Below are 22,237 nucleotides of genomic sequence, written 5' to 3'. Positions count from 1 at the left end.
TGAAACCTACTGAACATTGAAAGGCCTAGATAGAAATGACATGGAAGAGTCCAGGACCAGGATAGAAGGACGATCCTTCAGAAGAGAAGTGAAGAGGAATTTCTTCAGGGTAGTTATTCTGTGGAACTCTTTTCCATAGAGGCCTAGTTATTGGGTATATTTAAAGTGGAGTTTGATAGGTTCTTGATTAGTATGATTGTCCAAAGTTGAGGAGAATGCAGGTGAATAGGGTTAACAGGGAAAATAAATCAGCCATGATCAAATGCAATCAGACCTGATAGGTCAAATGGCCTAATTCTGCTCCTATTATCTCATGTCTTATGTTAAAAAGTTTCAAACCATTTATTTAGTGTAAAATTAAAAAAGCAAAAAACTTACAGGTGCTGGGAATCTGAAATAAGAACAGAAAATTCTGGGAACAATCAGGTAACATTTGTGGCAAGCAAAGATAATTTCAGTGTTAAATGGTGATTTTACAGCAGCACTGTATTGAGTAACAGGAAACATCAGACAAGTTAAAATCTGCTACAGCCAGAAGCAAAGGGAATATAACAACTTTTGCATTAAAAAAAGTGAAAACAATAATTAATTTTGCCAAATATCAATGCAATGCATTAAAACAGTAAATTGAAATAGTATATTTAATTTTTCATGCTCATTAATGAGATTAATACTCTGCTCTTCTATTTTGACATGGATACTATGTTAAAAATAGAAAGTAGATCCCCTGTTGTCAGTGGGAAGTGTACAGTATTACAAAGTGAAGGAAATATGGTTTTGTGCCAAGGATGAAGGAAGTAGCAAGATAGGACATAGACAACCTGCTTCAATTCTGAATACAAGAAGAATTGGAGAAAATAATTCACGTGAATGTACCTCCAAAGTGACTCATGATGACAAAACAAATACTTAAGCAAAATCATGAAGGAACACCACATCATTGTCTGAGGTGTTTTTAACTGTTGGAAGTGACTTGTAACAACTCAATGATTTTGGCTCCTGAAAATCAGGAAATATTTTTCTTCTTTGACTGGCATCCTATCAAGAAATGACAAACTGACTCACTTAGGATAGAAAATATGTTTTCTATTACCTGGTTCCTACAAATTAAATATTTCATTCAAAATGCTTCATTGATATTGATACAAATTCCATAGAAGCAGTTAAGAGTTAACAAAACCTTTCTTCAAAAATTACAAGTATCTGTAAGTGTTCATCAATTTTCTGACTCCTATGTTGGATCAATACCTTGCCCAATTATGACTGTCCTTCAAATACAGATCTATTTGACAAGTAATTCCAAGCTTCACCTATCAGCTGGCGTTTCTCTCTCTGCTCCCCCCACTTTTCAAATCTGCTCCTCAGCTTTTTTTCTCCAGTCCTGCCGAAGGGTTTCAGCCCGAAACATCGGCTGTACTTTTTTCCACAGCTGCTGCTTGGCCTGCTGAGTTCCACCAGCATTTTGTGTGTGTTGCTCGGATTTCCAGCAGTTGCAGATTTTCTCTTGCCTGTGTTCATTGTGTCCACATAACCAGAAGTTCTAGAAGGAGGCAGTGAGTGGAATTCCAGTTTTTTTTCACATTCCTATGTCAACAACACAATCTTATCCAGGCAAATTAACTCAACATCTGCCATAGAGCAGACTATGTAGACTAAATCAGCAAGGAAAGTTGGGCAATTCTCACTGTAAATATGCACAGTTTGGGATACATTTGCAGAATCTCAGAGGATGTACAATTTGCTGGTGTCAATAGCAAAGACCTTGAGGTCAGTTGATTATTGTACAGTATAGGATAAGTTAGATCGCAAGAATGTTAATGTAATGCATACATTGAGTGTTATGATATGGCCAAATCAGATTGGTTCGAGGAATTTAGTCTATAGGTTAAAACACCTTTCTTAATGGAATTCTCTTTGAAAACAACTTTTATTTCAGGTGCTTTGGAAGGCAAAAAATCACTTTCTTTGATCACTTTAATAGGAAAGAAATCAGTTAATCCCATCACATTTCTTTTTAAAAAAAATCTTGAGTACATTATTCAAACACAACTTGCAAAAGTGAATACTAAATCCACAAGAAAATACTGCCTACTTTAAAGATACCATCTCTGTTTTTTAAATTTATGCAACCTTCCCAAGGACATGGCACAAAAATCTTCCAGATTTTTTTTTTGGCTATACAACTAAAGCATGTTATAAAGTGAATTCATTCACTGAACTATACATAGTGCTTCATTCATAACATAACATCTCATTATATATAAACGAAAGATGACTACAAATGTGTGGAAGACTCTCCTCACATACTTGAAAAAAACATTTACAGTGCAAATATAAAAAAAATAAATTACATTATGGAGTAAAAGGCATGCAATCTGACCACAATCTGTATCCCCAAATTAATAAAATAAAGCTTTAATAATTCTGTACAACATTGTAATAACAGAAAACAGCCCCAGTGAAAGATCTGCATTCTCTTTGTCATTTTGACACTTTTACTTTCAAAAATATTTTGCTTTTGCAATAGAATTTTGGGATATAAAGTATTTACACCATACCTGCTAGATAACACCAAGGAACAGCAGTTAAATAAATGCGTAAACAAATCAGATTTAACAATTTAAAATATATATAATTTTGAACCTTATTTACAGTTTTTTTGCTTCATTTTATAGAAAAGTAGACAATTTAATTTCTGAAACTTTCACTCGACAAAAAAACCATTTTAGCAAAAAACCCGTTTGGCTTCAATGCTTCGAAGCAACTTTTAACAAGCAGCTAAAAGGGAAAATTATTGTCCATAAGGCTTTGCTTAGCCTCTTTAAATGGTATTAATGGCAAAAAGCAAGTCGAGCATCTCCGTCTATGTGCAATCCTCCTGCGATTCTTCAGCATTTGAACTAACCTTGGTACTTTGTGATGACTTATAAACACAATTTATTGTATTTGAAGATTATTCTGTGTTATTTTGAAAATTGTTTTAAAAGACATTTACAATTCATCATCTTGGAGGAATTCTCCATCTTCTCCATCTAAAAGTAGGTGTGTATCCATGACATTTGATTCATCCATTACATCTTCTAACTCCTGAATGATATCATGATCTTCTACTTCTAAGTGTCGCTTTACCATACTCATGTGATCTGGATGAAGTAATATTGGTGCAATTGGTGAAGCAGGTCTGGCTATTAACGCTACTTCAGCAGCTGCAAGGGCTTTCTGTGTCTTCTGGCGCTGCTGTTCCTCCTGCTGTCTATGGGTTTTCATGTGAGCATTTCTACTTTTAATCTTGTAGAACATTCTGGAAACAAAGAAACCACACATGAAAATGTGTATAAACAGTAAAATTGAAAAAGGGATTTAATACTTTTCCCACTTAATTGACTTTGAAACTAACAAAATAGAATGAAATTATTCAAAATTCTCATAGTTAAAATGCTTGTAATATCTATAAAATAAGTAGCCATCTAACTTACTTTCCACATTCCTTGCAAGGGAAAATTGTAGTACCATCTGTTTCACCACTAGTTGTGCTGTGTGCTGGAGAATTCTTGACAGATGCAAAGCCTGGCTGAGATCCTCCCGTTTTAAGTTTAGCTGCAGATGTCTGCTTTGGCACCTGGTTTGAACCACCGTGAATCCGTGCATGGCCATTTAAAGCCTGCCTGGAGCTGAATATCTAAGAGGAGAAGATGATTATCTAGAGTGTTGGAACTTGAAGTCAGATCCACAATAAAATACTTTACGTTAAAAAAAATCACTGGGGGTGGGGAGTTCTGTTTGAAATACAGTACCATTTAATGCAGAAAATTAATAAATGATTTTCAGTGGTCCAGACCATATTGACTTCCAGCTATCAACTTTGCATGGATATTTCAAAAACTTACCCCTTGCTGTTCAGCCTATAAGTGTTCCACGTTCAGCAGGCAAGCATTGATAACTTAACATGCAACTCAACTTTAAGGCAACGATAAGTGGTGTAAGAAGAATGACACTATTCATTTGAGTAAAAAAGTAAATGCATGTAAAGTGGTTTACCCATTTTACTTTAATGCTGATTAGTTTACATTATTTTAAGATTTTATTAATTCTGCTTATTTTACTTTTTAAAATACTAAACAGTTCCTAAATGAACAAAGTTGTCACATGCCACCCAAAGCTCAGCTGCCAGTTGTAGTGAACTCCACTTTGCTCAATCGTTTTCCAATGCATGGCCCTCTGTACAGGGATCAAACCAGTGTGGGCAGGCAGAAGCTGCTGATGAGTTTGGGCAGTGCACCGCATCCAGGACAGTCGAGTCAATTTTATATTTAAGATGTCGAAGAAAGATACATCAAAGATAATTTTCATCATATCAATGGTTATAATACACAAGGGAATAAATAATTTTTCCTAATGTTTTTCTCTCCAAAAACATTTATATACTGAAAGCAGTGGTGCATTACTTTGTGAGCAGACCCAGCCTGACAATCAGAAAAACATCTGAGACTTATTGATGCAACTGTGGTGTTCTGAACTTCCTAAAATGATTGTGTCGATTTCATTCCCACTATGTTCTGACACTTAGCTGTTCATGAAGATCAGCAATGGAGCACCAATTTCAAGTTTTCCTATGGGTGCTTTAGGAAATTTCACCACTGAACCTGAGCCAAGGAGCTGGCAATGGAAAGAAATGGTGGAAACCATTCTGACGAAAATAATTTCAGCTAAATAAATATATATCAAAATGCATTTAACTGTACTCAAGTGTTCCTTAGTGTTTAGTCTAACTTTTTTTGTAATTGATTAATTTTTTAGTTTTTTAAAATCTCCACTTTTTAAGTAGTTTTTTTTTTCAAATTGTACATTTCTAGATGTTTGTCAGAGCCTGAAATATTCAGAGCCTTTTGCCATGTACAACAGCCCACATGTCTATAAGTGTAGCTCAGCCAGTTGTCAAAGCAGGTGTGTGATGAAGCCTGCTATATTCAGCAGTAACACCCTATACTATGCTGGTCCTTGCCAATCAGGAACTAGATTCAAAGCCACTTTCAGAGAATTGTAAGCATAAAGTGCAAATTCAAGTTCAAAGTAAATTTACTGTCAAAATACACACAATAAATTTACTTTGAACTTGAATAAACAACCCTGAGATTCATTTTCTTGTGGGCATACACAGAAAATCCAAGAAGCATAATGGAATCAGTGAAAGACTACCCAACAGGACAGAAAAACAATCAATATGCAAAAGATAACAGACTGTGCAAATACAAAAGGAAAAAATAAGCAATAAATATCAAGAAAATGAGATGAATAGTTCTTGAAGGCGAGTCCATAGGTTGTGGGAATAGTTCACTGATAGGGCAGCGAAGTTATCCCTCTGGTTTAAGAGCCAAATGGTTGAGAGGTAATAACTATTCCTGAACCCAGGACTGTGAGTCCTGAAGCTCCTGTATCTTGTTCCTGAAGGCAGCAGCGAGAAGAGATCATGGCCTGGATGTTGTGGGTCCATGATGATTGATGCTGCTTTCCTGTAAAAGTGCTCTGTATGGATTTCTCAATGCTAGATGGGCCTTACCTGTGATGGATTGCGCCATATCTGCTACTTTTTGTAGGATTTTCTGTTCGAGGGCATTTGTGTTTCCATAGCAAGCCTTGATGCAGCCATAAGTCTCCACCACACATCTATAGAAGTTTGTCAAAGTTTTAGATCTCATGTCGAATCTTTGCAAACTTCTAAGGAAGTAGAGGCACTGCTTTGCTTTCTTCGTAATGGCACTTATGTGCTGGGCCCAGGACAGGTCCTCTGAAATGATAACACTGAGGAATTTAAAATTGCTGAGCCTCTCCACCTCTGATCCCCCGATGAGGACTGGTCAAGGGACCACCAGTTTCCTTCTCCTGAAATCAATCATCAGCTTCGTGGCCTTGAATAAGAGATCGTTATTGCAGCACCACTCAGCCTGATTTCAATCTCCTTCCTATATGCTGATTTATCACCACTGTAGATTCAGCCAACAACATGGTGTTGTCAGCAAACTTAAATATGGTATTGGAGCTATGCTTAGCCTCACAGTCACATATAAAGTGAGCAGAGCAGGGGGCTAAGCGCAGAGCTTTGTGGTGGACCTGTGTTAGTTGTGGTGGAGATATTTTTACCAATCTGAAGTGACTGGTCTACAAGTGAGGAAATAGAGGAACCAACTGCACAAGGAGGTATTGAGGCCAAGGTCTTGAAGCTTAATTTTGGGAGGATGATGGTATTGAAGGCTGAGCTGTAGATGATGAAGAGCATCCTGATGTATGAATCTTCACTGTCCAGGTGTTCCATGGTTGAGTGAAGAGCCAATGAAATGGCATCTGCTGTGGATCTAAGTTGCTTCTCAGGCAGGAGTTGATATGTTTTGTCACCAACCTCCCAAAGAACTTCATATCACAGTGAATGGGAAGTGTTACTGGATGATAGTCATTGAGGCAGGTTACCACATTTTTCTTAGGCACCAGTGTAATTGAAGCCTACTTGAAGCTGGTAGGTATATGCTGAGGCAGGAGGTTAAAGATTTCGGTGAATTCTCCAGCCAGTTAATCAGCACAGGTCTTTAGTACTCAACCAGGTATCCCACCCGGGTTGAATGCTTTCTGTGCATTCACCCTCGTGAAGGATGCTCTCTTTTGCCCCAGAGACTGAAATCACAGGGTTATTGGGGAATGTGGGAGGTAGTGAAGGTTCTTCCATGTTTTGACAGTCAAAGTGAACAAGGAAAGCATTGAGCTCATCTGGGAGCAAAGCCTTGCTCTCACCTATATTGCTTGATCTTATTTTGCAAGAAGAAATAGTATTCAAGCCCTGCGACAGCTGTTGAACATCCTTCAGTGATTTAAGCTTTCCAGTGATCACACCTGGACCTCTTGTATCTTACTTGGTCACCAGACCTGAATGCTATAAACCTGACCCTCAGGGAAGACGCTGAAAGTGGTTATATCTTGTGCAAAATGCACCAGGTTTTCCAAAAAAAGATGACATTACAGTAACACAGAGAGCAACTGTAACATTTATATAGTGTTTGTGATATATCAATGGTTCATAGAACTACTTGACATATTATGCGGGTAAAAACATCCATTTAAAATATGGTTCTTCAATGAAGGTCTTGTAATTTGGTCATGAGGCACTCATTTCACAAATAAGAGACAAAGAAACTTGGTTTGTAAATTAGGCCAAAATACTATCAAACAATCACTTTGTTGAAGTGAAGCAATGTTAGAACTTTTGTAACTATAAATATCAGATGTCTTCCTTGTCCAGTGGTCACTGCCCCTAGCAACACACAGTTGGCTACTGCTGGTGTAACATTCCAAAAAATTGTCAATATACAGTAATGAACATAAAAAAAACACAAGAGATTCAGGATATCCAGAGCAACACACAGAAAATGCTAGAAGAACTCAGTAGGTCAGGCAGCATCCATGGAAATTAATAAATAGTCGACATTTCGGGCCAAGATTCATCATCAGGATTGGAAAGGGAGAGGGAAGATGCTAGAATAAAGTGGTGGGAGTGGGTGGTGGTGTAAGGAATAGAAGCTAGAGTTAGAAGAGTCTCAGCTTGAAAATTCAACAGTTTATGAATTTCCATAGATGCTGTCTGATCTGCTGAGTTTCTCCAGCATTTTGTGTGTGTGTGGCCGGAATAAGAAGGTGGGAGAGGGAAAGAAGTACAAAGGCACGTGGCTGGGTGTGTTGCTCTGGGTTTCCAAAATCTGCAGAATCTCTTGTGCTTATGACTTGCTGCTATACTGTGAAGTTTCTTTAAGGTATGCCTACTCTGACGAAGTTTAAATCTTCTCTTTGGGAGTAAAGTGAGACCCCTTTCTCTGCTCCCCCTCTGTGATCTCTGCAACTATCTGACTCATGTACTTACTCAGATAGGTTACCACAGCCATGTGTCCTTCCACGGAACTTGTCTTAGTTTATCCCCTTTCCCTTACCCACCAAGCTTCATCCATCACCTTCTAACTTGTCCTCCTTTTCCTCCCTCCCCACCTACTTATTTGGGTTTTTTCTTCTTTCCAGTCCTAATGAAGGGCCTTGGGCTGAAATGTTGTCTGTTTGTCCATCTCCAATGAAAAGTTAATCTGTGTGAAAAACAAATGGTTCTTGAGCATTGAAGGAGAATGGTGCAATTAACAAATTCTGCTCTTCCTTACAAATCAGAGCAGAACAAGGGATTTCTGAAAGAAAGTTAGTGGCCTGGTACTCAGGCAGCACTGTCAGGTGTATTGATGTTAAACATTCAAATGGACTGCAGTTATGGAAGTGTAGTACCAGAGTTTTCATATCAAGCTTATATACAGGAACTGTGAACTAAAGGACAGACCAGCAGGTGGTATCATCTTTCCACTTTTTGCACTCCCTGTATTAACACATTCACAATGTCGAGACACACAAAAATTATACTAAATGAGGAAATTGTTCTCAATCTATATAAGATATCAGCTCAATTCCACCACCTCAAAACTATTAGTTTTTTTGGTATACTGTATGTAAATGACTTGGACTTAAATTAAGAAGTCTGCTAACAATACCAAAATTGGTTGTGTGGCTAGTGGCAAGAAAGATAGCCCTAAGAATTCATGTCCATAAGGTATGGGAGCAGTATCAGGCGATTTGGCCAATCAAGTCTGCTCTACCATTCCGTCATAGCTGAGTTTTTCATCCCCATTTTTTTATCTTCTCCCCGTAAACCTGACTGATCAAGAACTTCAAATCACAGAATGTTACAGCACAGAAACAGGTCCTTCAGCCATCTAGGCTCTGCTGAACTACTAATCTGCTTAGTCCCATCGACCTACACCTGGACCATAGCCCTCCACAGCCCTCCCATTCATGTACCTATCCAGATTTCCCTTAAATGTTGAAAGTGAACCCGCATCCACCACTTGAAGCTCATTCAACACTCTCACCACCCTCTGAATGAAGTCCTGCTGAAGAAAGGTCTCAGCCTGAAATCTACTGTACTCTTTTCCATAGATACTGCTTGGCCTGATGAGTTCCTCCAGCATTTTCTGTGCGTTGCTTACAACTCTATCAACCTGTGATGCCACTTTCAAGGGATTTTTGGATGTATAGCCAGATTCCTCTGTTCTACTGCACTCCTCAGTACCCTACCACTCACTGTGTAAGACATTCCCTAGTTGGTCCTCCCAAATTGCAACACCACACACGTCTGCATTAAATTCCATCTGCCATTTTTCAGCCCATTTTTTCCAAATGGTCCAGATACCGCTATAAGCTTTGATAGTCTTCCTTGCTGTTTACCACACCCCCAATCTTGGTGTCATCTGCCAATTTACTGATCTAGTTTACCACATTATCATCCAGACTGTTGATACAGATGACAAACAACAATGGACACAGCACCTACACAGTGGCACACCACTAGTTACAGTCCTCCAGTCAGAGAGGCAGCCACCTATACTATCCCTTGCTTCTTCCGTGAAGCTAATGTTTAATCCAATTTACTACCTCATCTTGAATACCAAGCCACTGAACCAACTTCCCAAGTGGGACCTTGTCCAATGACTTTCAAAAGTCCACATAGACAGCATCTACTGCCTTGCCTTCAACAACTTTCCTGGTAATTTCCACAAAAAACTCTGTAAGATTGGTTAGACATGACTTACCATGCACAAAGCCATGTTGACTATCCCTCATCAGTCCCTTTCAATCCAAATTACTTATATATCCAGTCCTTTAGATAACCTTCCAGTAACTTTCTCACTACTGATGTCAGGCTCACTGGCCAATAATTTCCTGGTTTATTCTTAGAACCTTTCTAAACCTTCTTTCTGATGGTAGCAGTGAACAGAGAGCATGGTCTGGGTGGTGGGGGTACCTGATGATGGATGCCGCTTTCTTGCGACATTTTGTGGAGATATGCTCAACGGAGGGGAGGGCTTTACCTGTGATAGACTGGGCTGTATCCACCTTTTGTAGAATTTTCCATTCAAGGGCATTTTTGTTTCCATACCAGGCTGTGATGCAGCTAGTCAATATAAAAGTCTGTCAAATGCCATACTGAATCTTTGCAAACTCCTAAGGAAGTAGAGCCACTGCTGTGCTTTCTTTGTAATTGCACTTACGTGCTAGGCCCAGGACAGGTCCTCCGAAATAATCACACCGAGGAATTTAAAGTTGCTGACCCTCTCCATCTCTGGTCTTCTAATGAGGTCAGGCTCATTGATCTCTGGTTTCTTCCTCCTGAAGTCAATAATCAGGTCCTTGATCTTGCTGATACGGCATAAAAGGTTATTGTTATGGCACCATTTAGCCAGATCTTCAATCTCCCTTCTATATGCTGATTTGTCACCACCTTTGATTTGGCCTATGACAGTGGTGTTGTCAGCAAATTTGAATTTATCATTGGAGCTGTGCTTAGCTACACATCTTAAGTGTACAGTGAGTACAGCAGGGGGGTTAAGCACACAACCTTATTGATGGAGATTGTGGAGGAAATGTTGTTGTCAATCCAAACTGACTGGGGTCTGCAAGTGAGAAAATCGAAGATCCAAATGCACTAAGAGGTACTGAGGCCAAGGTCTTGAAGCTTATTGATGAGTTTTGAGGGACGACGGTATTGAACGCTGAGCTGTAGTCGATAAAGAGCAGAGCATCCCAAGTGAAGTTTACCTCTCTGGTTCAAGAGCCTGATGGTTGAAGGATAATAACTGTTCCTGAATCTGGTGGTGTGGGTCCTGAAGCTCCTGTACCTTCTTCCTGATGGCAGCAGCGAGAAGAGAGTGGTGGGGATCCTTGCTGATGGATGCTGCTTTCCTGTGAGAGTGCTCCGTGTAGTTGTGCTCAATGGAGAGGAGGGCTTAACCGATGATGGAGTGGGCCAAACCCACTACTTTTCGGAGGGACTTCCATTCAAGGGAGTTCGTATTTCCATACCAGGCCATGATGCAACCAGTCAATATACTCTTGACCACATGTGTATAGAAGTTCATTAAAAAAAAAGGGGTGGATTGAGGATCTATGCTTTTCCAGGAGTTTTACTCCTATTTCAGAGATCAATGGACTGTCTTCAACCATCTCCTTGGGACTGTAATATTTAATTTTGTATGGAAATACGAGTACTGAGAAGGGGGAGTAGTTAATACAAACCTCTGAAGCAGAAAAAATATCTGGAAACTCCAAAAAAGCTAATGCTTTTTTTTTTATATATAGAGGATTACTTAACATTGAAGTCAAAACTCAAACTTACTGCACCACAATTTGGCACTTCACACATGAAGGTCGGCCCTTGAACAACCAGCTGCTCCATAGGAACTACTGGCACTTGCAAAGGGGACTTCGGTGCTTCTGTTCTCTCCTCATCTCTATCTGATTTTCTGTCATCATCATCATCTTCATCCTCCACTTCTTCATCTTCATCACTAAACTAAAGAGAGGAAACAGACATTACAATTCATCATTGATAATGTCGTTTATGTATTATGTAAAATACGGTGGAAGAACCTGTCTTGTATACTGTTTATACAGATCAAATCATCAGGGTAGAACAAGGTAAAACAGTAACAATGCAGAATAAACTGTAAAAGCTACCAAAAATAAACAGCAATGCAGGTATACAATAAAGTGCAAGAATGTAACAGGATAGATTGCGAGGTCAAAAGTACATCTTAGTATTCCAGTGTCTGTCCTTGAGCCTGGTGGTATGTGCTTTCAGGCTTTAGTACCTTCCGCCTGATGGGTGGGAGGTGGGGGGAAGAGAGAATGTCCAGGGTGGAGAGTGTAATTGATTATGCTGGCTGATAACTGAGGCAGCAAGAAGTATAGACAGATTCCACAGAGAGGAGGTTGGCTTCTGTGATGTGTTGAACTGTTTTTATAACTGAAGTTTCTTGTGGTCATGCGCAGAGCAGTTGCTATATCAAGTCAATATGCATCCTGACAGAATGCTTTCTATGGTGTATTGATAAAAACTGGTATAATTTGAGAGGAACATGCTGAATTTCTTTAGTCTCCTGAGGAAGTAGATCTTTCTTGCCATGACATAAATGTGAGTCCACAACTCATCAAAGACAAAGGAAATTTAATTAACTCTGTGAGGTACGTTTTATGACTGAAGTTTCCTGGAATTATTTCAAAGATGTTATTTAATATGATTTATAAACTTGACAGACATGCACAATTTCAGAAAGGGGTAAATTCTGTGAACAAATCAGAGCATTTTGAAACTGCCAGCAAAATGCTATGCTTACCTTCATATTCACTTCTGACACATAAAGAGTCCATCATAGCCCACTGAGTCTATATGCATCCTGACAGAATACTTTCTATGGTGTATTGATAAAAATTGGTATAATTTGAGGAAACCCATTAATTTTCCCATTAGCAAACCCATTAATTTTCCCTGTAACTTTCTCTCCCCCATTTCTACCAACCTGCAGATTCAACCATCTAGATGTTAGGGGTCATCTACAGTGGCCACTTAACCTACTAATGTACAACGTGAGGAGGTAACTGGTACACCTGGAGGAAACCTGTGTGGTTACGGAAAAACTGTGCAAGCTTCTCACAGACAACCAGGATCAAATCCCGGTCACTGGACCTATGAAATTTCAGCAAGAACAGTTTATGTTCTTCAATATCTTTAAAAATACAAATTGACAAATATTGTGACAATTTTTCAAACATAAATATATGTTTTGATTGAGACATTGAAACTCATTGGAGCTACAGCTCATGGTACTGCTCAGTAGCAAGCACAGGTAGTTTTACCGTAGCTGTGTGTACAGGATTTGTTAATGGATGTCTGGGATTTTTCTTTATCTATTAAATCTATGCAGTATCTTCAATCTGGGAAGTGCTTTGGCATGACTTGGCTGGACAGGGGTAAAAAAGTAGAAATAAATACAGGAGCCTATGTTTTTACTCCTGTCTGCTACACTGCAACTCCTGTAAGAAATGGGCAAGGCTGAATACAATAGCACTGTGCTTTGATGCAACGCAGAACACAAAGGCTGCTTCAGCAAAGATTCAGTCTTCACTTTTTTCTCCTTAAGGTGGCTGGATTCTGTAACCAGGCTTTGCTAGTGACCTCCAAATCGCAAAAAAAAATATTGTAATATTTAAATAATTTAAATATTTATGGTGGCAGGAACAGTGTTTATGCAATTATTCATTCCACAATTGACTACATTTTTTTGTTGTATAGTTTGATTTCCAGCTGTTTTCTGTCTCTCTGTTCCAGTATGCTCTTTTCTTTTTTTTGTTCTCTAACTTCCCCTATTTTATTATGCTGACGGATCCTAAAACATTGTGCCACCTGCTGTTGTGGCACCACTCAGCCAGATTTTCAATCTCCCACCTAAATGCTGATTCATCACCACCTTTGAATTGGCCTACGAAATCAGCAAACTTGAATATAGGATTTGAGCTGTATGTAGCCAGTCATAAAGGTAAAGCAGATAGAGAAGGGGGCTAAGCACGCAGCCTTGTGGTGCACCTGTGTGATAGAGATTGCACAGGAGTTACTGACAATCCAAACTAACTGGGGTCTGCAATTAAGGAAATCAAGGATCCAATTGCACAAGGAGGCAATGAGGCCAAGGTTTTGAAACTTATTGATTAGTTTTGAGGAGATGATGGTATTGAATGGCGACCTGCAGTCGATAAAGAGCATCCTGATGTATGTATCTTTGTTGTCCAGATGTTCCAGGGTTGAATGAAGGGCCACTGAGATGGCATCTACTGTGGACCTGTTGCTCCGGTAGGCAAATTGGAGTGAATCTAAGTCACTTCTCAGGCAGGAGTTATTTGTTTCATCGTCAACCTCTGAAATCACTTCATCACAGTGGATGTAGGTGCTACCGGACAATAGTCATTGGGGCAGGTTACCACGTTCTTCCTAGGCATTGGTATAAGTGAAGCCTACTTAAAGCAGGTGGGTACCTCAAACTAGCGAAGCAAGAGATTAAAGATGTCCCAACACTCCAGCCAGTTTATCAGCTCAGGTGTTTAATAATCAGCCAGGTATCCTGTCTGGGCTGGATGCTTTTCGTAGGTTTACCCACCCTTCTGAAGGATGCTCACATGTTGACCTAAGAGATTGAAATCACAGGATCATCGAGGGCTGTGGGAGTTTGTGATGGCTTCTTCATGTTTTGACAGTCAAAGCAAGTATAGAAGGCATCGAAGCAAAGTCCAGTTGTTGCCTACGTCACTTAATTTTACCTTATAAGAAGTGATAGCATTCAAGCCCTGCCATAACTGTTGAACATCCTTCACTGATTCCACCGTTCATGAGATGGTTTTCCAGAGATTGTACCTGGTTCTCTTGTAACTTTCTTAGTCACAAGACTTCAATGCCTCTAAGCAGACTGCAGCTCATCGTGGATCACATGGTTCACAAGGCTTCTGGTTGGGGAAGACTCTGAATGAATTTGTGAGGACCAGCAACATCCATATCAATTTTCCCTGCACTCCCTCAGTTTTAAATCAACAAGCTCCAAAACTTGAGAGTTGGTATCTCCTCTGAATTGGATCCTTGACTTCCTCACCAGGAGACCACAATCTGTGTGGATCGAAAATAGCATCTCCTCCTCACTGACAATCAACACTGGTGCACCTCAAGGATGTGTGCTTAGCCCACTGCTCTGCTCTCTCTACACCCATGACTGTATGGTTAGGCACAGCTCAAATGCTATCTTTAAATTTGCTGATGACACAACTACTGGCAGAATTTCAAATGGTGACGAGAAAGTGTGCAAGTGTGACTGGTGCAGCAACAACAACTTTGCACTTTATATCATTAAGACCAAGAATCTTTAGTGGACTTCAGGAAGGGGAAGTCAAGGGAACGCAAACCTCATTGAGGGATCAACGGTGAAAATGGTGCACAGTTTCAAGTTCCTGGGTGTTGACATCTCTGAGATCTATCCTAGACCCAACATAATGATGCAATTACAAAGAAGGCACAGCAGCTGCTGTATTTCATTAGGAGTTTAAGGAGACTTGGTATGTCATCCAAGATTAGCAAAGTTAAACAGATCTACTGTAGAGAGAACATTCTAAATGGTTACATCACTATGTGGTATGCAGGGGCCCACTGCTCAGGATCGGAAAAAAACAGCAGAAAATTGTCAACTCAGCCTGCTGCATCACGAACACCAGCCTCTCCAGCAACAAGGACATCTTCAAATGGCGATACCTCAAAAAAGTGACATCCATCATTAAGGACTACCATCACCCAGAACAGGCACATTCGTAGAACATTCCAACATGTCAACAACCACAAGGCAGCAGGGCTGGACGGCATCCCAGGGCCTGTACTCAGAGTGTGTGTGGAACAGCTGGCTGGTGTGTTTACGGACATTCTTAATCTCTCCCTCTCCCAGTGTGTAGTGCCCTCCTGTTTCAAATCATCCAGCATTGTCCCTGTACCTAAGAAAACCAAGGTAGCATGCCTGAACAATTGGCGCCCTGTCACACTCACCTCAATTATAAGCATATGCTTTGAGAGGCTGGTCTCCATCTGCAGCATGCTACCACCCAAACTGGACCCCAACAATTTGCCTACCAATGGAACCAGTCTACCAATGACACCATGGCCACAGCACTAAACACTATCCTCACTCACCAGGAGAAGAGGGATGCATACATTTCTGGACTACCGTTCACCATTCAACATCTTAATTCCTTCCAGACTTGACAGGAAGCTCAGAGACCTTGGCCTGCACACCAAGTGCAGCTGGATCCTAGACTTCCTATCGGATTGCCAACAGATGGTAAAGATGGGTCCCTCACCACTGCCCCTTTGATCCTCAACACAGGTGTCCCCCAGGGTTGTATTCTGAGTCCCCTTCTCTACACCCTTTACACCCATGTCTGTCCTGCCAATTTCCTCAGTATATACATCACTAATGACCTCACCTGGACTGTACACACCGCCTTTGTGGTTTAAAAAAAAAGTACAACAGCGTCTCTTCTACCTCAGGCGACTGAAGAAGTTCAGTATAAGCTCCCAAATCCTCAAGACCTTCTACAGAGGCACCATTGAGAGCATACTGACTGGCTGTATCACCAGCTTGATTACAGGGCATTACAGAGTGTGGTACAGTCAGTCCAGTGCATCTGTGAATGTGAACTTCCCTCCATTGTGGATATTTACAGCAGCAGGTGCAGAAGGAAGGCCTGGAAGATCATCGGGGACACCAGTCATCCCAGCTGTAAGCTGTTTCAGCTGCTTCCATCTGGCAAACAGTACCGCAGCATTAAAGTCAGGACCAACAGGCTATAGGACAGCTTTTTTCCACAAGCCATTAAACTTTTAAATTCACATTGCGACAGTCATAACACAAAGATTTTTAGTCCCTCACATTGTGGGATGGATACAAGTTTTAAATAAATTCTATCCATTCTATCTCTTCTGATTGCTACCATCGAGGAGGAATTACAGAAGTCTGAAGACACACACTCAATGGTTCAGTAACAGCTTCTTCCCCTCCACCATCAGATTTCTCACTGGACAATGAACCCAAGTACACTACCCTACTATTGTTTTCACAAAGTACAATGCAGATGCTGTGGTCAAATCAACATGTACAAACAAGCTGAATGAACTCAGTAGGTCGGGCAGCATCTGTGGAAACGAGCAGTCAACGTTTTGGGCCGAGACCCTTCGTCAGGACTGAAGAAGGAGGGGGCAGGGGCCCTATAAAGAAGGTGCCAGGTGGAAAACCAATCAGAGGAAAGATCAAGGGGTGGGGGAGGGGAAGCAGGGAGGGGATAGGCAGGAGAGGTGAAGGAATGTAAGGGGAAAGCACTATGGGTAGTAGAAGGTGGCAGAATCATGAGAGAGGTGATAGGCAGCTGGAAAAGGAGGCAGAGTGAAAGTGGGATGGGGAACAGAGAGGGAGGGAATTACCGTAAGTTGGAGAATTCGATGTTCATACCAAGGGGGTGGAGACTACCCAGACGGTATATGAGGTGTTGCTCCTCCACCCTGAGTTTGGCCTCATCATGGCAGTAGAGTAGGCCAATGTATGGACATATCCGAATGGGAATGTGAAGCAGAGTTGAAGTGGGAGGCAACCGGGAGATCCTGTCTGTTGTGACGGATGGAGTGGAGGTGCTCGACGAAGCGGTCCCCCAATCTGCGACAGGTCTTGCCGACGTAGAGGAGGCCGCACCGGGAGCACCAGATGCAATAGATGACCAGCATCTGGATCCAGCATATTATCCTCCGCAACTTCTGCCACCTTCAACAAGACCCCACCACTAAAGCACATCTTTCCCACTCTACCCTTAACTGTTTTTTACAGGGATCACTCCCTCTGTGACTGCCTGGTCCACACGTCCCTCCCCACAGATCTCCCACCTGGTACTTACCCCTGCAAGCGTAATTTATAATATTTTGTTGTATATTGGCAATGTACTGCTTCCACAAAACATAAAATTTCACAACATAAACTAGCGATAGTAAATCTGATTCTGATTCTCGTTATTGATATCCCTCGTGAAGGTAGGTGGCCAGATTTGCTACCAATTCCAATTTTACACTGCAATTTTCTTTAAAAGGGTATCTCTAGGACTTATGAAGCAGCTTTTGCAAAATTACATGAAATCTGTTAGAAGAGTTATTTAAAGTGATGACTACAAATTATGATAATTTTCAAATAATGGGGCAGTGTGATTCATTTCAAAGCAACCTCTCTGTGCTTTTCAATGCAAATGCATTAAAAGTAAAATGAAAGATTTGGAAAAGGAGCAAACTGAAAAATTCATTACTCATTTTAACCCTATATTTAAGTCCCAATGGTCTCTAGTAAACTCCTTATGATGAAATAAATTCTCTGTTCATGCAATAACATTTGTACTATCTGTCATTCCACAGGCCTGCTCTCTATTGACTCCTTTATCAACTCGTCCACCCCCACGTATCTCCCTGCAACTGTGACAAGTGCTGCACTTGCCCCTGCACCTTCTCCCTCACCACTACTCAAGGCTCTGAACAGTCCTTTACCTATGAGTTTGTTGGGGTCACTTATTGTATCCAGCGCCCCAGTGGGCTACTGCTTCATTGAGCACTTTTGCTCTGTCTGCCACAGAAGGTCGGCTCACTCGGTGGCTGCCCATCTCATTTCAACTTCCCATTCCAGCATGTCTATCCACGACTGCCAGAGGCCAAATGCAGGTTGGAGAAGCAACACCTATATTCTGTTTAGGTAGTCTCTGACCTGATGGCATGAACATCAATTTCTAGTAATAACTCTTCTCTGCTTGCCCTCACCTACCCCCCACTATTTGTTTTTCCCTAATCTAGTGGCCCTTCATCTCTTCTCCCCTGCGCTTATGAATTGCCCATTATCTCTCTTCAGTTCTCCATGTCCTTTCCTTTATTCCACTGACTTCTCCTATCAGTTTCCTTCTGCTTCAGCCCTTTAACTCTTCCACGTTTCACCTCCCATCTCCTCCCCCTCCCACCCACCTCCCCCCTTATCTGGTTTCATCCATCTTCAGCCAGGTTGTATTCCTCCCCATCTCCCCAGCTTCTCTTTTTACTTCCTCCTCTATGCAGTTCTGATGAAGGACCTCGGCCTGAGATATCAACTGTTTATTCCTCCTCATAGAGGCAGTCTAATCTGCTGAGTTCCCCAGCATTCTGTAGGCTGCTCTGGACTTTCAACATCTGTAGAATCTCTTGAATTTAAGATACAGTTAAGATAGATATTTAACATTTAACTCATTGCTTGCCCCCACTTTACCCTTTTATAGTATTTAAGATACAGTTAGATAGATTTTTGCATATCAGAAAATTAATGGTAATGGTGAAAAGGCAGGTAAGTGGAACTGAGTCTGTGACCAGATCAGCCATGATCTTATTGAATGGAAGAGCAGGCTCAATGGCCCACTCCTGCTGCCCCTCCTCGTGTTCTTGGGTAAAACTGGCATTCAAAATTTGAATTTTCCAACATTTATCTTTTTCTCACATTATACATACACAGTGTTCACTGTAGAAATAAAAAAAAACACATAACTAATACAAAAAAAATTTCACAAGGATCATGAAATTTAAATAAAAGTTCACTTCAAAATGTTCTCTCAGATCTCTTCTTAAAAACAGGAAGAGGTTCTGGGAATGTGATTGTACAAAAACATGACTCATGTTGACCATTTATTGAAATGATTTCAGCAGAAAATCTTAAATCAGCTAGAATAGTTTGGACAGAATGTTTCCAACTAATAGAGGGAAAAAGTAATGTATTTCTGTGGGAATAAAGTATAACTCAATGAATGGAAAAACATATTTGCATGAACGTCATTGGAATTCATAGAAATTTGCCTATTTAGATAGTATTCTCTTTCACTTGGCCTATTGTTGTTTTAGAAATAGCGTGAAAAATTATCAATATTCTCGACTGGCACATAATTTAAAAATAGTGAACAGTGTTAAGATCAGTCACCTTGAAACAAATCCCTTGCCTTGAATCCATTTGTTCACAACTTTCATGTATGATCATGAATAAAATAATTTAACCCATCATTTCCAGATGACATGATGCTCAACAGGAAATGAACAGAGGTACTTCTGTACACAATTCATCTTAGCCACCTGACTTTTTAAAATCAGCTACTGTTACACATCTTACAGTGTCACTAGCGATACACTGCACGCTTCCTCCTCTACCACACACAATTGATCTTCTGGGTACAAATGCAACAGTTGAATTTTCACAGAAAAACTAGAAATCAATTATCTAAGATAATTACATACAAGTTAAAAGCCCCACCCATTCAAAAACCAGTATCAGCCAGCCCTAGTTTTCATTATAAACAAGAGAAAGTCTGCAGATTCTGGAAATCCTAGCTACACACACAAAATGCTGGAGGAACTCAGCAGGCCAGATAGCATCTATGGAAAAAAGTACAGTCAATGTTTCAAGCCAAGACCCTTTGGCAGTAATGGAGAAAAAAAAGATGAGTAGACTTAAAAGGTGGTGGGGGGGGGGGGGGCGGGGAGAGAAACACAAAGTGATAGGTGAAACTGGGAGGGAGATTGATGAAGTAAAGAGCTGGGAAGCTGATTGGTGAAAGTGATAGAGGGCTGGAAAAGGAGGGGGGGGGGGGGGAGAGAGGAACACCAGAGGGAAGCGATGGGCAGGCTAGGAGATAAGGTGAGAGGCAAAAGGGGATGGCGAATAGTGAAAAAGAGGGGTGGTGGGGGCGGGGATAACTGGAAGTTCGAGAAATCAATGTTCATGTCATCAGGCTGGAGGCTACCCAGATGGAATATAAGGTGTTGTTCCTCCAACCTGAGTTTGGCCTCATCACAACAGTAGAGGAGGCCATGGATTGACATATTGCAATGGGAATGGAAAGTGGAATTAAAATGGGTGGCCATTGGGAGATCCTGCTTTTTCTTGTGGACAGAGCGTAGGTGTTTGGTGAAATGGTTTCTCAATCTACACTGGGTCTCACCAACATAAAGGAGGTCACACTGGGAGCACCGGGCACAATAAATGACCCGAATAGACTCACAGATGAAATGCTACCTCACCTGGAAGGACTGTTTGGGGCCTTGAATGGTAGTGAGGGAGGAGGTGGTGTGGCAGGTGTAGCACTTGTTCCGCTTGTAAGGATGAGTGTCAGGAGGGAGATCAGTGGGGAGGGACAAATGGATAAGAGTCATGTAGGGAGCGATCCCTGCAGAAAGCAGTAAGTGGGGAGGGAGGGAAAGATGTGCTTGGTGGTAGGATCCCGCTGGAGATGGCGGAAGTTCCAGAGAATTACGTGCTGGATGCGGAGGCTGGTGGGGTGGTAAGTGAGGTCAAGAGGAGCCCTATTCCTGGTAGGGCAGTGGGAGGATGGGATAGGAGCAGATATGCATGAACTGGATGAGAATTGGAATCTGATGGCATGAACATCGATTTCTCGAACTTCCGGTAACAGTCCCCCACTTCACCATTCCCCGTCCCCTTTAACCACTCTCACCTCCCTCTGGTGCTCCTCCCCCCTTTTCTTTCTTCCATGGCCTTCTGTTTCCTCTTAACGGACACCCTCTTCTCCAGCCCCGTATCTCTTTCACCAATCAAGTTATTAGCTCTTTACTTCATCCCTCCCCCTCCCAGTTTCACCTCTCACCTTGTGTTTCTCTCTCCCCTCCCCCACCCTTTAAATCTACTCCTCATATATTTTTTTCTCCAGTCCTGCTGAAGGGTCTTGGCCTGAAATGTCAAATGTACTTTTTTCCACAGATGCTACCTGGCCTGCTGAGTTCCTCCAGAGTTTTGTGTGTGTTGCCAGTTTTCATTATGTAGGATATCCAAATGTGCACTAATGGACCAGCACTAATTTAGAACCCTTTTAGATGATACACATCATAGCTACTTTCTGCTGGCTCTGCATCACTGGAAATCCTGAACCTCACTGTGATCTGAGTCCACTTGTGGCACAGGTCTTAATCAAGGCAGATTACTGTATGGTAATCTCCCTCAGATCCCATTGTCAGCTCCTGGGCCCTCAGAGGCTCCATCTTCCTCTCACCCTAACCCTTCCCTCTCCACTGTCACTACCAGCCTCCCTCCCCCCCTCTGATCCCATCTCTCATCTGTGCCGGGTCTTTACCATTCCCTCTGACCTTCAGCTCTCTGAGGCAGAGCGCTCTGTCCTCAGTAAGGGCCTCAGCTTTGTCCCCCTTTGCCCACACGTCAGCGAGTTCAGCGTACACCATGATGCTGAACTCTTCTTCTGCCAGCTCTGACTCCGAGCTTATTTCTTTGGCAAGGACTCTCCTACCCCCACCGATGACCACTTCTCCTGTCTTCAACCCTCCTCCTCTTCATGGACACCCCGCTCTGGTCTTCTGCCTGCTCTGGATCTCTTTATTGCTAATTGCCGACGGGACATCAACCATCTCGACTTCACTACACCCTGTTCCAATTCCAACCAAACTCCTTCTAACACTCTGCTCTCCACTCCCTCCGCACCAATCCCAACCTCACTATAAAACCTGCTGATAAGGAGGGAGCTGTTGTTGTCTGGCGTACTGACTTCCACCTGGCCGAGGCACAGCGACAACTCTCTGATACCTCCTCTTATTTACCCCTTGATCATGACCCCACTAAGGAGCACCAGGCCATTCTCTCCTATACCATCACCAACATTATCAGATCTGGGGATCTCCCATCCACTGCCACCAACCTCATAATTCCCACACCCCGCACTTCCTGTTTCTACCTCCTACCCAAGA

At 41.6% G+C, this 22,237-nt stretch overlaps 1 protein-coding gene across 5 annotated transcripts in view; it reads right to left on the bottom strand.

Annotated features, from left to right (window-relative positions):
- Positions 1-1,908: 1,908 nt before the first annotated feature.
- The window catches only part of LOC140730399 (transcriptional-regulating factor 1-like), a 255,963-nt gene continuing 235,634 nt past the window's right edge, over positions 1,909-22,237 (bottom strand). For all 5 annotated transcript variants that reach the window (XM_073050733.1, XM_073050732.1, XM_073050735.1 and 2 more), the window contains 3 exons: positions 11,246-11,422; positions 3,477-3,679; positions 1,909-3,301 (listed from right to left, as the gene is read on the bottom strand). In XM_073050733.1, coding sequence (XP_072906834.1) covers positions 2,992-3,301; positions 3,477-3,679; positions 11,246-11,422 — 690 coding nt within the window. In that variant the 3' untranslated portion in view covers positions 1,909-2,991. The remainder of the gene's footprint in view (positions 3,302-3,476; positions 3,680-11,245; positions 11,423-22,237) is intronic.

This window comes from Hemitrygon akajei, chromosome 7 (genome assembly GCF_048418815.1).
Source record: "Hemitrygon akajei chromosome 7, sHemAka1.3, whole genome shotgun sequence".
Classification (NCBI taxonomy): domain Eukaryota; kingdom Metazoa; phylum Chordata; class Chondrichthyes; order Myliobatiformes; family Dasyatidae; genus Hemitrygon; species Hemitrygon akajei.
The sequence above is the reverse complement of the archived record's forward strand: the minus strand, read 5'-3'. Positions and strand labels throughout refer to the sequence as shown.